Here is a 15298-nt window from a genome sequence, read left to right on the forward strand (position 1 = left end):
TCATAGCCAACGAACCCTCCCGAGGCATTCCTTGGGCCGAACTTGGGATCCGCCATGGGACCCACAAGAATATTTTGAAATTCCACAAAATATACCAAGAATATGCCACAAATATGCCGAGAATATACTCAGAATATGCCACCTGGGAAACCCGAGATGTCTGCCACGTGTCCCCCTCTCCCTCCTCTATAAATAGAAGGACCGCCTCCTCTTTCAGGTACGCTTACTCTACCACTTTGACTCCAATTCTTGCACTCAAACACTCGAATACTAACTTAAACATAGGAGGGTTCGCGCAGAGACCTCCAAGCGCACCCCTAACGGGTTGTTCGTCTTGACAAGCCTCTCAGTCATTCAGGACCATTCGGTCATTAAAGGGCACTCAATCATTGAAAAGGCAATTGGTGTATCTTGGCAACAACAGTTATGAAACAAGATATAACATTTATCAACAACCCTGTGAAATTCTCATTCACTAAGACAAAATATTATTAAAAAGTTCAAAAGGCCATCTAATTTTGGACAATAGTATGCAAGTACTTGTAGGAATTTCAATATCTTTGCAAATTGTGCAAGTAGGCGATCTAAATGGCTTAAGTTATTAAACCAATTACCTTTACTAGTTTTATACAAAACTATTTGAAGCTAACTAGCATCCTTCTCATATAGATCAATTAACCTCTTTCCATATTATGCCGTCAACCAAAACCCAGGTTCACTTTGAAGATTATTCACTAAATAAAATAATGTGCAAGACTCTTCTAACAGTTTACTGTTCCTCTTTGCAAAAGATAATATACAAATAACATAACCAGAATCATAAGGGGAACCAGCAATATTTGATGATAGATCTCTTTGAACTTGCAACTCAATATCTGATGAAGCTCCAGCACAGCTGGGCTTCCAGTAGGATCAGCAAACTTTTGACAATCATTAAGACAAAATTTCAAACATGAGAATGCTTGAATTAATTTAGATTTAGTTGAAAGTAAAACATGGGTTACTTCTACTTGGATGACCATAGTCCAATTGATCAAAAGTACCATAAATTTCACAAGAGAAGAAAAAAGAAGTGCAACCACAAGAGTAACACTCAGATTTCATCCACATTCTCCAACTTAAAAATTGAATATGATCAATCCAGCATCTATGCAAGGGGGGCAAAATGAGAAGGCGGGAGAACAAAATGCAACTCTTGACAGCATGTGAGCCCAAAATTTACTCAAATTGAAGTTTCATCATACTACTTACTTTTCTGTTGTTTCCAGCACTCTCAGTTGAAGTTATCTCCTTTACGTTGTCTTCCTGCATCTCCAAGCCTCTTGTAATTGCTGTAAAAATAAAGAAGTTAAGACACTCAAGATAGAAACTAAACAATTTAGGTGACATCTACTGCGTATTAAACACTACCAGATATTAAAGATTTCAAACAAGCTATTAGAACATTATTACTTTCATCTTACTACACACACCAATATTTCCACAGGTCAATTAAAAAGGTATGTGCTTTGATAAGTGATAAATGAATTTGTGTACAAAAACAGAAACTCAAACTAAAAAGGAATATGCCCTGTACACCACACTCCTAATATTACTAATTTGATTTCCTTTCTATATCCATTTCTTGATCATAATTTTTTCTGCTATAAGAAGGTCAACAGCTACTTTCTATGGAGTCTATAAATGATTAAATCAACTCCAGAACAGTCAAAGGTCCTGATTTTCAGGCTCATTTGTCAGAGGTAGCACTAGGGCAGCCTTAATCCTGCTATTTTTGTTTTGTGTAGTGACTGATCCCTGTAAGTAGATGATATTGTTGTCCTATGTTTCCCTTCTAAATTACATTATAGTACCACAATGTGTAGTATGCAATATATGTAATGAGCCTAATTTAATTATTTAATGTTGTGTCATGCTTTGAGGATTGAGTTGATTAGCCTTGATGTTTAATATGTTGTTTTTGGTGGTTATTAATTAAGTGTTGGGTCTAAGTTTGGAATATCCAATGATATATAATGTCATATTCGAGTTTGGAGTCTTGTATTTGAATGGGGTGAGTCATATTCGGATGTGCCTTTGAAATTTTGAGTCTTGCATTCGGATAGATGGTGTAGCATTCGGATATGCTAGATTGGGAAGGTTATCCGGATGACTAGAGGCTTATTCGAATGATCTCTTTGAGATTTTGTGAGTGCCATCCGGATGCTATAGTGATCCATCCGGATAGGGTGTGGTGCATTCCGATAAGAGCATAGTTATTCGGATGGCCCATGTTTCAGCATTGCAGTTACCACCTTTCAGCCCAATTTTGACATCAATGCAGTCCGAATCTCAAAAAACTTAAAACATGAAAGTTGTAGATCTTTCTCTTGTCGTTCCATAGCATCTTGAATCACCTCAATTAGAGCTCGGACGAGAGAGTTATGCCCAAAATACGAAGATGTGTCAAATCTGTCCAGAATGTCCGTTTTCATTTAATTCCTCTCATTCGAATTATCTACTGTAGCATCCGGATGGGTCTTTCTGAGACCGAATTCCCAGGCCATATTCTCGATTCAGAAGCTGTTTTTCAGGAGACATGTCGGGAATTTATTCTCCTTTCTTGCCACATATTTGCGCCCATTACCATTTGTCTCTTGCCTTTGCCTATATATCAAAGGGAATGTTAAGGGAAGAAAATTGGCAGAGAGTTGGCCGAGAGAAGTGAGGAAAAAGAAGAAGAAGAAGAGAAAGAAGAAGAAGAGGTTGGGCTTAGCTTCTGGAGTTGGCTTCATTCTCGTTTCAGGCAAGCATCTTACCCTCTTCGTACCTTTCTTTTCCATTAGCAAGCTTCTTACCCACTTATTTCTCTAACACCCGATGTTTAGTTCGAGAGAAATACTGCCACTTTCTTATTCTGTATATTTCCTTACGGTTGTGTTGATTTACTAGAGGATTGTAGTTGGAGTGGTATGATAAGCTTATTATTTGAGGATTTATTGGAGGATTCACTCACTGTGAGTTAGTGTTGGTTTTTATTTGAGGATTATAAGCTTGTCTATTGCCAATTTTCTCCATTTTGGTTGTACAATTGTTAAATTGTTGTCTAGAGTATAGGTTAATAAGATCAGTTATAGCATTGTATTTGAGGGCCAATGAAGTATTAAATAGAAGTTGTAACCCAAACTGTAATTAGTGATAAGTTGGAGATTTAAACTATAAATATTTTAAAGTCTCCATTGGGGTATCCGCCCACTATTATAAATAGAGGGCAAGGGGTAGCAAGTGAAGCAGTGTGTTCTCATTTTCTATTTGCAATGAGAAAATCTGTCGAGTGCTTGTGCATTCTCTGAGAGAAAGGCTGTGTGATTAGAATATAGCTTTGTAATCTTGGAGAGAATAATGTGGGTGTACTCGGCCAAGGAAGCACTGTTGTTCTGATCAGTTTCTGAATAAATCGAGACTGCTCTCGGGGTGTTTGAAGGTTGGATGTAGGGTTGTTTTAAAGCAATCCGAACCAGAATACATCTTGTGCCTATTGTTTGGTTTGTGGTTTGATTGTTTCTGGTTTTCATTCATTTAAATTATGTTCTTGTTTTGTGTTTATTATTTCTATTGGTTGGATTGATTTCGGGTGAGGAGTGTCACACAGGCAGTTTACTAGGGTTATTTTTAAATTTTTGCTGATTAAGACATTTATATTGCAAGGTGTATCTCGACTGCCACCCTAGGCGCTAGGTGGACCAGCAAGTTGGCTAGGTGGACCAGCAAGTTGGTTAGAATCAGGTTGTTACACGGTTAAGGAGAGGGCCCCAACTGTCAAGGGAATAATCTCTCAACGTCCTTATAAAGGACCTTATCGTGCGATGTAATGGAATGCTGAAAATCAAGAAGATTGTCTTCCAGCTATTCTCTCCTCCTTTCTCCCTCTGACACTCTCGTCTATCTCTCTCTCTCCCTCTCTCTCTTTCTCTCTATTCTTGCTGTTTCCTTTATCCGACGACTCCACATCGCGTGGAGTTCTGAATTTCTTCTTCCGCAATCCCCTCGGAATTGTGGTAAAAGCTGTCACAGTGGCACAGGGTTGTGACACATTGGTATCAGAGTCCTGTTCTAACCCGGTGGGTGGAAGGGATAACTCATGGTTGAAACCCAGTTGCAGCAAACTGGGGTAGTGATAGCGGAATGCCAAAATAAGATGGAGCAGTTGGAGCTGGGTACGACTCGGAATCAGGAGGCGATCCTTGCACTAGATCACCGGGTGGAGAACGCCATGGGTGGAATGGAAAGGAGATTGGAAGAGTCCATTATGCGGGTACGGGAGGAACTAGGTGCACAAATGCAACAATACATGGCCATATTGGGCCGACAACAGCCGATAAGGCTAGCACTTGACTTTCCTCCGAGGGAAGGGATGGATGCTAACCTTCAGAGGGATAGAGCTAGTCAGGAGCTGGAGACACATGAGAAAGAGATTAACCAAAGTGGCAGAGACGAAGGAATACTAGAAAGGGGACCAGGGGGCCCAATGAACCATCAACCACAGGGGTTCCCTTTTCCTAGGATGGAAGTTTCGAAGGCATTAACCCCCGATGGTGGATAAGGAAATGCGAACAGCTGTTCGAATGGCATAACATTCCAGAGCCGCAAAAGATGCCACCGGTAGCAGCCTACTTCAATGAGGAGGTTGATGCTTGGTATCAAGGAGTGATACAGCTAAGGAGAAACCAAACGTGGGGGGAGTTCACAGAGGCTCTATGTGGAAGGTTTGGAGAAAGAAGCATGGCTGACATTGTGGAAGAGTTCAACAAGCTCAAACAGTTGGGAAGTGTGGAGATGTACCAGAAACGCTTTGAGGAGCTGAGGTCTTACATGATCCAATATAACATCTATCTAACTGAAGCCTATTTTGTATCAAGTTACTTGAGTGGCCTCAACGACGAATTAAGGCCAATGGTAAAGGTACTTAGACCCCAAATTGTAGCTCAAGTAGTGGAAGATGCTTGGTTACAGGAATTGGTAGTAAAAACCTTGTTAAAGAAACAAAGGCAGCAGGCAAAGGGGATGGTGGCAGGGACCCAAAATAGAGTAGGGAGGTATTTTAACCGGGAAGTAGGCAGGGGTACCAGTGGGGTAAGAGGAATTATGGGTCCAAACACAACACCCTCAGCAGATCAATTGAGGGAGCAAAGAAGGTTGGCCAGACTATGTTTCCGTTGTGGAGACAAGTACCACCCTGGCCAGCCCTGCAAGAGGCAGATTCTATTGCTAGAAGGGAATGAAGGTAGTGACCAGGAGGCGGAGGAAGAAGTAGATGGGGGCATGGAAGACAGTGGAGAAATATCCATTCATGCCCTGAAAGGAGTGGCCAATAATAAAATCATTAAGGTAGGAGGGCAGGCCAAGGGCAATAACCTGATGATTCTAATTGATAGTGGGAGCACCCACAGCTTTATAGATGAGAACACTGCAAGAAGGCTAAATTGCTAGTTGATGGGGAAGCCTCCCTTGAGCGTAACAATGGCCAATGGCCAGAAGATGTTGAGCACTTCGGCCTGCAATGGGTTTTCGTTGGAGATGCAAGGGGAGAAATTTGTGACCGATTTAAGGCTGCTGCAGTTGGGAGGCTGTGATATGGTCTTGGGGGTGGATTGGATAAAGGGGGTGAGCCCTATTAGTTTTGATTTTAATCATATGGAAGTATCCTTCGAAAAAGAGGGTAAAAGAATGACCATCACAGGCGGAAAAGAAACTGAGATGTGCAAGCTGATGTCCGGGAAAGGTCGGAGGAGAGTCATGAAAGGGAAATGGGGTCAATGGACTCAGCTCTTTTCAATAGTGGCCAAGGAAGACGCACTCGAGGAACAAGGAGAGCTGGGGCAATCTTACCCAACAGTCAGCAACCGGAAGGAGCCTCCTGACCAGGTAACACATTTGGCTTTACTTGGTGATTTATTGGTGAAATATGAGGACCTCTTTGCAGAACCAAGATCCCTACCCCCTAACTGACTATTTGACCATTTGAATAACCTCAAACCGAATACAAAACCAGTTAACATTAGAGCCTACCGATACCCACCTATCCAAAAGAATGAGATTGAGAGGATGGTTAGGGACATGCTCCAACAATCCATTATCAAACCAAGTCAAAGCCCTTTTGCTTCTCCTATTTTGTTCGTGAAAAAAAAGGATGGAACGTGGCGATTTTGTGTAGACTACCGCCACTTGAATTCCATCACAATCAAGGACAAATTTTCCATACCTTTGGTGGAAGATCTTTTAGATGAACTCCACAATGCCCAATTCTTTTCCAAACTTGATTTGCGCTCGGGTTATCATCAAATTAGGATGAGACCCGAGGATACTCCTAAAACTGCATTCAAAACCCACCATGGCCACTTCGAATTTCTAGTAATGCCATTTGGGCTTACCAACGCCCCAGCCACCTTTCAATCACTCATGAACTGCGTCTTTGAGCCCCACTTGCAGAAATTCATCTTAGTTTTCTTCGATGATATCCTTATCTATAGCTCCACCTTCGAACAACACTTGCTGCACTTGCAAACCACCTTAGACATCCTACGGTCCCACCAATTATTCATCAAGAAATCCAAATGTGAGTTTGGTCAAGGGCAGGTGGAGTATTTGGGGCACATAATCTCTAACGGAAAGGTGAGCACTAACCCAAAGAAGATCGAGGCTATGGTGTCCTGGCCGAGGCCCACAACTGTGAGGGCCCTTAGGGGATTTCTTGGGTTAACAGGATACTATCAGCGGTTTTTCAAGAACTATGGAGTTATCAGCCGACCTCTAACTGAGTTGCTGAAAAAGGGGGAATTCAATTGGGGCTCCAAGGCAGAAAAGGCATTCCAAGAGGTGAACGAAGCCATGAGTAGGGTGCCTGAGTTGAAGCTGCCAGATTTTGAGAAGCCTTTTACTCTGGAAACTAATGCGTGTGGCACTAGTATTGGGGCAGTGCTGGCACAAGAAGGAAGACCTATTGCTTTCCTAAGCCAAGTGCTAGGCCCTAGACATTCTGGACTAAGCATCTATGAGAAGGAATTTTTGGCAGTCCTAATGGCAGTGGATAGGTGGAGGCATTACTTGGAAGGGGAGCGGTTTATCATCAAAACGGACCACGAACGCCTGAAATACTTATTGCAGCAAAGGCTTCAAACGCAGTTGCAGCGCAAGGGGACGGCCAAGCTCATGGGATTAGATTATACAATACAGTATAGAAAAATGAAAGAAAACATAGCAGCGGATGCCCTTTCCCGATGCCACGAGGGGGGAAGCATTGCAGCAATCACAGTAGTGACTCCGCAGTGGTACGATGAAGTGGTCAGCAACTATGAAGGAGACCAAAGAATTGCGGCCTTGCTGGAGAAGTTTACTGTGAGGCAAGAAGAGGTGGAGGGGTATAAACTGAAGGAAGGGATGCTGAGGTACCAAGGACATATAGTGATCGAGGACAGAGTTGAGTTAAAAAGGAAGATCATGCAGGCCTTGCATGAGTCGCCCTTAGGGGGCCATTCGGGCAAACAAAACACATATGTGAGGGTTAAGGGGATATTTTACTGGCCAAGAATGAAAGCGGAGGTCAAGGAATTTGTGAGGGCTTGTGATGTTTGCAAAAGGTGCAAAACAGAGCAGGTACCCTACCCAGGACTGCTGCAACCCCTCCTCATTCTAGAGCAATCTTGGTTGAGTGTATCAATGGATTTTGTGGACGACTTACCTAGATCAAAGGGAAAAGACAGTGTTCTGGTGGTGGATCGGTTTACCAAATTCGCCCACTTCATCGAATTGTCCCATCCTTATACGGCTCAGGAGGTGGCGCAATTGTTCCTAGATCGTGTGGTTCAGCTGCACGGGGTTCCCCAGAATATAATTTCCGATAGGAATAGAATTTTCACCAGTCTAATGTGGCAGGAATTGATGAAATCGCTGGGAACGGACCTAAGGTTGTCCACAGCATACCACCCTCAAACGGATGGCCAAACCGAGAGGGTGAATCAATGCCTTGAGACCTATCTAAGGTGTATATGCCTAATGCGACCTAAGGAATGGCATAGGTGGTTATCTTTGGCACAATGGTGGTATAACACCACCCAACATTCAGCCATTAAAGTGACCCCCTTCGAAGCTCTATTTGGATACAAACCACCCGTGCTACCAGCAGTAGGAGGAGGATCAGACACAGCCACCGTAGAAGAGTACTTACAGAAAAAGAGAGAAGTGACCCAGCAAATGAGACAAGAGCTGGCCTCTGCCCAGCACGCCAACACCGCATGAAGCAGTATGCGGACAAGAAGAGAACGGAAAGGGAGTTTGAGATTGGGGAAAAGGTGTATCTAAGACTGAAACAACCACACCCAAGGTCACTGACACAAGGGAAGGCAACCAAGCTTAGCCCCAGGTACTTCGGGCCTTTCCCTATAACTAACAAGGTAGGAAGACTGGCGTACCGATTACAATTACTGGCCGACACCCACATCCACCCTGTATTTCATGTTTCACTATTGAAGAAGTCAATTGGGGGGCAGCCAGCAAGTTCCACATTGCCATCTTTACCCAAGGGGAGTAAACAAGCTGCAGAACTAGAAGCCATACTCGAAAGGCGAGTGATCCAGCAAGGAGGGGTGCCATTAATCCAAGTCTTGGTTAAATGGCAAGGAAACACTAAGGAGGGCAACACATGGGAATACCTACCTGAAATGCTCCAAAAGTTTCCCCGCGCGATTAGCCTACTCAATCTTCCTTGAGGACAAGGAAGCATTCAAGAGGGGAGCATTGTCATACAGATAGTTTACTAGGGTTATTTTTAAATTTTTGTTGATTAAGACATTTATATTGTAAGGTGTATCTCAGCTGCCACCCTGGGTGCTAGGTGGACCAGCAAATTGGTTAGAATCAGGTTGTTACACGGTTAAGGAGAGAGCCCCAGCTGTCAGGGGAATAATCTCTCAATGTCCTTATAAAGGACCCTACCGTGCGATGTAATGGCATGCTGAAAATCAAGAAGATTCTCTTCCAGCTATTCTCTCCTCCTTTCTCCCTCTGACACTCTCGTCTATCTCTCTCTCTCCCTCTCTCTCTTTCTCTCTATTCTTGCTGTTTCCTTCTTCCGACGACTCCACATCGTGTGGAGTTCTAAATTTCTTCTTCCGCAATCCCCTTGGAATTGTGGTAAAAGCTATCACAGTCGCACAAGGTTGTGACAAGGAGTTGAGAGAATTGGCATTTCAAAACATTAATTTAGTTGTCAAAAGAGCTCCTAATCATAACAACAATTTATCTTCCTTACTGTCGTTTGGTTATTTCCTCATTATTATTTCCTTACATTGATCTTGAATCGCTATGGTTGTAGTTGGGGTTTTATTTGAGGATTATAGGCTGGTTATTGGAGGATGATAGGCTTGGTTTATTTCTTTATCGAGTTGGGTTATTTTTTTACTGTTGTAGTTGAAGTTTCGGATAAGCTTATTATTTGAGGACTTATTGGGGGATTCTCTCACTTTGAGATTCCAAAGGGTATATTTCAAGGATTTCAAACTTGTTATTTGAGGATTATAGGCTTATTATTTGTTGGTTGTCTCCCTGTTGGTTGGATCATTGTCAGATGATGAGTCTTTTCTTGTGAGCTTCGAAGGGCTCGGTTCTCCCTTCTGTTGTTGTTGGAATGAATCTAGGTTGCTACAGATAGGTTCTTGTTAGAGGTTGCTGTGACCAAGAGTATTTGCATGTGTTTTCTTTTATTTCCAGTATATTGTCAATTCAAATGCATGCAAGGGCATGGGAATACGCATTTGGGGGTTTCATGTGACTGGTGTGCTTCGCCACAGGCATATTGCATTAGATGTGTCTTCTTAGTAGGGCGAGCAGGGCTTAATGCATGGCTTATGGGGGTTATGTATCATCGTTTATGCTCACTATGCCTCTGCATTATATTTAGACACGAGCACTGCATTGTGTGTGATTTTCTATATGGGCAAGCAGGGCTTGATGCATGGTTTTATGGGGTCTATATATCAACATTTATGCTCAGTATGCCACTATATTATATTTGTGCATTGCATGGTTAACGACGTCGTGTGGGCGTGTTGTAATGGGTTTACAGACGCAGCTGGCGAGATAGATTTTATGGTCAATTATCTTGTGATGTGGTTATAGACGTGTTAGTGTGCCGCTCCGAGTTCCGGTCGCACCGACTCGAGAGAACTTTGGCTTTGTGAGTTATTTATTCTACCTTTCAAAGTAGTGATAAGTTTGTGATAGGGACTTGGTTGTTGTGTGTCTTATGTGGGCCCCAATGACCAGTATGTGCATATTTTATTATGCAGCATTTTTGTATATACTTGTCATGTGATTCATAGAATGGGATGTATGATTGGTTGTCGTGCTTTGCATGAGTTTTGCACTTGGGTGCGGTTTATTCTTTAACTTCCATACTCTTATCAGCCTTTCCTTTCTTTTATGCTTGCTGAGTTTTGTGACTCACTCTTGCTTCTCTTCATTCTAGGTAAGGGTAAAGCTAAGTATGGGGGTAAGGCTAACAGTCTTGAGTTATCACGATAGGTGGTGTACAGGGCAATCCTAGTAGATCCTAGTTGGTGTGTTCCTTGTGATGTTATGCCATGGATGTTTCGCACTTGAGTGCTTGGCACAATTTTTTGTATGTGTAGATGTATATACATCATGTAACTCGGAGACCGCTTATCTTTTGTATGCATACCTAGGATGTGAGTTATGCTTCCACATCTATTTCTTATGTATGAGTATGGGTAATCCTACTTGAGCATGCATGGCAAGTCGGGTGATTTCTATTCTGTTTTCTTTAACCCTCGTAGGGCTCTCACTCAGGTTCTTCGACTTGGCTGGGGTATCCAGGTGGGGGTCTTACAATATAACTACAGACACACAGAACTGCAAAGAAACATCTATGGCTGAGGAGCCAAAAAGTGAAAATTTGCCAACATCAAAGCTCCAAATTTAAGAACAGACAGATGCATAGTTGGCCGTGCAAAAAATGCAGTGCCTTTCCAGAAACTTGGTTAGGACGTTAATAAAATAAAGTCAGCCAAAGTTTATGAACAGAACTTCTCAAATTTTATTGACCCACAAATCTTAGTGTACTCATAAGCAGAAAAAGCCAGTTCCAAGTAACCTTAGCGCATATATTATTATTCAACTAAAATAGACATATAAAACTGGAAAAAGAAGGTAACTGAGATAAGGACATAACCATTTCCTGAAGTTGGGGGCTTCTCCTGATCTTGTGGTTTTCCACAAGACGAGCCAGTTACTAGCTCGCCAGACTTCCTCACCACATCAACAGAATCAGAATGCAGCGATTGATTCATAACTGATGTGCATTCACCCACCACAGAACAGCCAGCCACTTTTGCTGGTTCCCCCGCAGCAGTGAATCCATCATTTCCAGATAACACAGCCGGAAAAGATCCTGAATTCTCATTTTTTTCAAGTTCTCCCCCAATTGACTGAGGCTCGCCAACAACCAAATCCGTTCCCGGATTGGGTGCTACTAGTTTCTCCTCCTTGTAGTCAGTGGAGGACTTTTCTTGCGAAGGTATAGGTGTTGAAGGAGGCAATGGTTCCCCAGAGCTCTCCACAAACCCGTCGGGCAAAGAATGCGCTTCAGGAAGATGATCCGCAGCCGAGTTCTCCATCTTGCCTGATTCTGCATACTCGTATTTATCAATATATATATAGGCATTCCGGATTCCCGAATCTTTAACACCAAAAAAAATAGAGCATAAAAGTTTATGACTGTGACTTTCTTCTTTCCCCAAATTTTCTCTAAACTAGAAGCGGCATTCTTTGGTAAAAAAAGGAGAAAAGCGAAATCCTATGAAATCGAGTCCAATAATCAACACAAAACAGACGAAATTACTGTTTCTGATAATCAGAACCATGAGCGATCGCGTTAAGAACAAAAAGCCTCACATACATTATACTTGAAACTGAAGATGAGAAGTCCCTTACCAGACGACGAATTGTGAAGGACGACTTCGATTGAGAGCGAGCGAGCGAGCAAGCGAGAAAGAGAGAGAGAGAGAGCTGAAAAAGGGGCAAATATGCTGACAGTGAACTGAAGTGTACGAAAAAACATAAAACCCGCACTTGGCAGCAACAATTGCCTTGAAACCTTTGGTTTGCTTAATGGAAGGGTATATTGCACTCACTTAATACTTCATTTTAATTTGGTTTTAAATGTAATTTAATTTATTATTATTGTTGATATACAATGATAATATTTGATTGAAAACATTATCATTAAGCTATCTAAATATATAAGAAAAAAATAATCAAAGAGCGCGATAAACTCCCCGCACAAATATTCTGATATTTAAGTCAAATACTGAAAATAATGAAAACTATATTGAAATCAGTATTAGATATGTATCTTTTCAAAAACGAGTGCTTACTTATTTATAGATGAATATGAAGTAATCTTAGGTCATCGGAGATTAGGTTTATTGTAGATAATGTTTATTTTATATTTTCATAATTTTGTTGAAATTAAGATCTTTACAGATAATATTTATTCTATTTTTTTCTAATCCGGCTGGGATTAAGATTCTTCTGGATGATATTTATCCCTATATTCTAAAATCTTTTTATAATTAAAATTCTTTATTGATAATTGCTTGTTCTTTTATTGGAATATTTAGAGGGATTTTTAAATGTTAGAGTTATCTAATTTGCACATTGGTGCGAGACTCCCTTTGGTTATCAAAAAATTTACATCTTTTAGCCTATAGATATATTTTGGTGTTTAAATATGCTTTCACCTATGACACAACACTTGTTCTCTCACTCTTTTATCCGAGTTTATTGGGTGAAAGAGTAAACTATGTCGTGGTTTGCCTTTATTTTTTATGATGGATTATTTTCACACTTTTCTGAGTTTCTGATTTTGGATCATTCTCACGTTTTTTGCGTTTGCGTTTTTTATTTTAGATCATGTTCACTTGTGCTTTGATTTTTAAACAATTCTCACACATCTGTGCCTCGATTTTTTGAACTGTTCTCATGTCTTGGTGCTTCGATTTTTAAACCGTTATTGCACGTCCGTGCTTCAATTTTTTGAACCCTTCTCAAGCCCCCATGCTTCAATTTTTTGAATTATTCTCACACCCTTGTGCTTCAATTTTTAAACCGTTGTCGCACATTCGCGCTTCAATTTTTTGAACCGTTCTCATGCCCTTATGCTTCGATTTTTAAACCATTCTCGCACGTTTGTGTTGGGTTTCAAGGAACAAAACTCAACAAAAACTTAAAATTATATCGATTAACTAAACTCTTTAGTCGATCATAAAAACCCAAAAAGAGCGGATCTAATATGCAAATATATAATCTCTTATGAATATAAACTAAATAACCGAAAATAAAATCAACCTTTTGGTTATCCAACGTGAGAAAAGGTTGAATCTTTATGCAGCGAGGTGTCACCCGCACTCTACAAGTGATCCACACACAAAAAAAAAAAAGCTTTATTCGATGTCAACGAGCATTCCCCTTTGGTCTCTTTACATCAAAATGCAAGATCTACCACCTAACTTTTCTCAAAAGTTGCATCTTTCCCCCTCTCTCTCTCTCTCTCTTCAAAGGCTATTTGACTTTGAAATATGGGAGAAAACCAAACCCTAGTTATACTAGGGTTGGAAACCAAGTCCCCACACGTTTTGGACGTGCTGGGCCATGGTCAGCTCGTTACTAGGCTGCCAGCGCACGCTGGATGCGCGGTGGGCCATACAAGCGAGTGGATTGGGCTGGACGTGAGCTGGGTTGCACACTCGCGAGCGAGCCTTGGGCCATGCCTATTGCGGCCCCTTGCCTATTTCTGTCTCGTTTTCTTTTCTTGCTCATTTTTTTACATTCCATGACTTTTATGCAAGTGTTAGCTCGCCCCAAAAACCCATGAATTCATCCAAACCAAAACATTTTTCTGTGCGCTAAATTTGGCAAAAAAACTTCACTTTGTTTGTGTGTGACCACATAAGTCTACTATGAAGATGAAAAATAACAATTAAAGAATCCTATTCCAAATTAAACTCTTTGATTATGACTTATAATTTATGTCATCACATGACCAAAAATTACCATTTTGCCCTTAGACCAAGATTAACCTCTAGTAACGTATCATGGCACCCATATCATAATGAAATGCAAACTACACTTCAGATGAACCTTTTCATCTATATTAGTGTCGGTGCCCTAATGCTAGATTTAGATAACATCTGACATTTATAATTATGGGACTACTGATGTAATTCTTGCAATATGTAATAAAATATATTTTGATATTTTAAGGTCATATCTTCATTCATAGCTCTCCAATCATTATATATGAATGAATCTCTAGATTTTCTATTGAATGCCTTATTCTTAAGTGTTAAGAATATGTGACAATTGATCTTTGTAATAATGATATCTTAATGATAATTCACAATCCTTAGAATTCTCAAAAGGGGTCTATGATTAGTCGATTACAAACTGACACATTGGATACTACCTTTGATTAGTCTGAGATGCTAATGATAAAGGATAGTGAGTCGCATGCCATAATCCAAAGATGGTCAAAATGTACATTCGGGCCTAACTACAATTTCTTAATTTTGCCTGAGAGAGGATGAAATGACGTTATTCCTAAATTTTTTGGGATGAAATGGAAAGTGTAAAGCTTATGGGTCGTAATGGCACTGTTATGAAGCTTAGAGGCTTCAAGAAAATGAGCAAAGTGAAAATTTGAAAGAAGTTGGGGTCAAAGTGTAATTTCACAAAATCTTGCAATAAGGAGACTGACATAGCCGAACAACCACCTTGCTAGGCTGCCGACCACCACTTTTGGCCATGGAAGGCTCGAGGAAAATGGTCAATGATGCTTTTGGGTCGGGCTTAGGCCGACATTAGCCATGGGGGTGGCTAATTTTGCGTGATTTTTGGCCGTTTCTTGGCCAAAATTTCGATGCATTGAATCCATGTTTGGTTGTCGAATAATGGTCTTTTTGGAATAATCTGGGGTAGGTAAAATCCTCAAGGAGGTTGGATTGACCAATCATGAGCATTGTAAGGCTCGGGATTACCTATAAATAGCGGGTTTGAGAGATGGTCAAATTGTGTAGAAAATTAATCTCTCAAATTCGAGAGTTTGAGGAAAAATTGAGAGGAATGGATAAGGTGCTTCTGTTCCCCAAATCCAAAGGATCATTTCTGAAAAATTTGAGCGATTTTCGTTAAGGTTTGAGGGAGACACGAAACTTCATAAAAAAAATGGGATTTGCCAGAAAATGGG

The 15298-nt window shown here is 41.0% G+C and overlaps 1 protein-coding gene across 1 annotated transcript in view; it reads right to left on the reverse strand.

Annotated features, from left to right (window-relative positions):
* Positions 1 to 12141, reverse strand: part of LOC127797106 (uncharacterized) — a 91872-nt gene extending 79731 nt beyond the window's left edge. Inside the window, exons 1-3 of the mRNA XM_052329643.1 lie at positions 11986 to 12141; positions 11225 to 11680; positions 1252 to 1331 (exon numbers count right to left, since the gene is read on the reverse strand). Of these exons, the coding sequence (XP_052185603.1) occupies positions 1252 to 1331; positions 11225 to 11680; positions 11986 to 12112 (663 nt within the window). The 5' untranslated portion in view covers positions 12113 to 12141. The remainder of the gene's footprint in view (positions 1 to 1251; positions 1332 to 11224; positions 11681 to 11985) is intronic.
* Between the last annotated feature and the right edge of the window lie 3157 nt (positions 12142 to 15298).

This window comes from Diospyros lotus, chromosome 3 (genome assembly GCF_014633365.1).
Source record: "Diospyros lotus cultivar Yz01 chromosome 3, ASM1463336v1, whole genome shotgun sequence".
NCBI classification, from domain to species: domain Eukaryota; kingdom Viridiplantae; phylum Streptophyta; class Magnoliopsida; order Ericales; family Ebenaceae; genus Diospyros; species Diospyros lotus.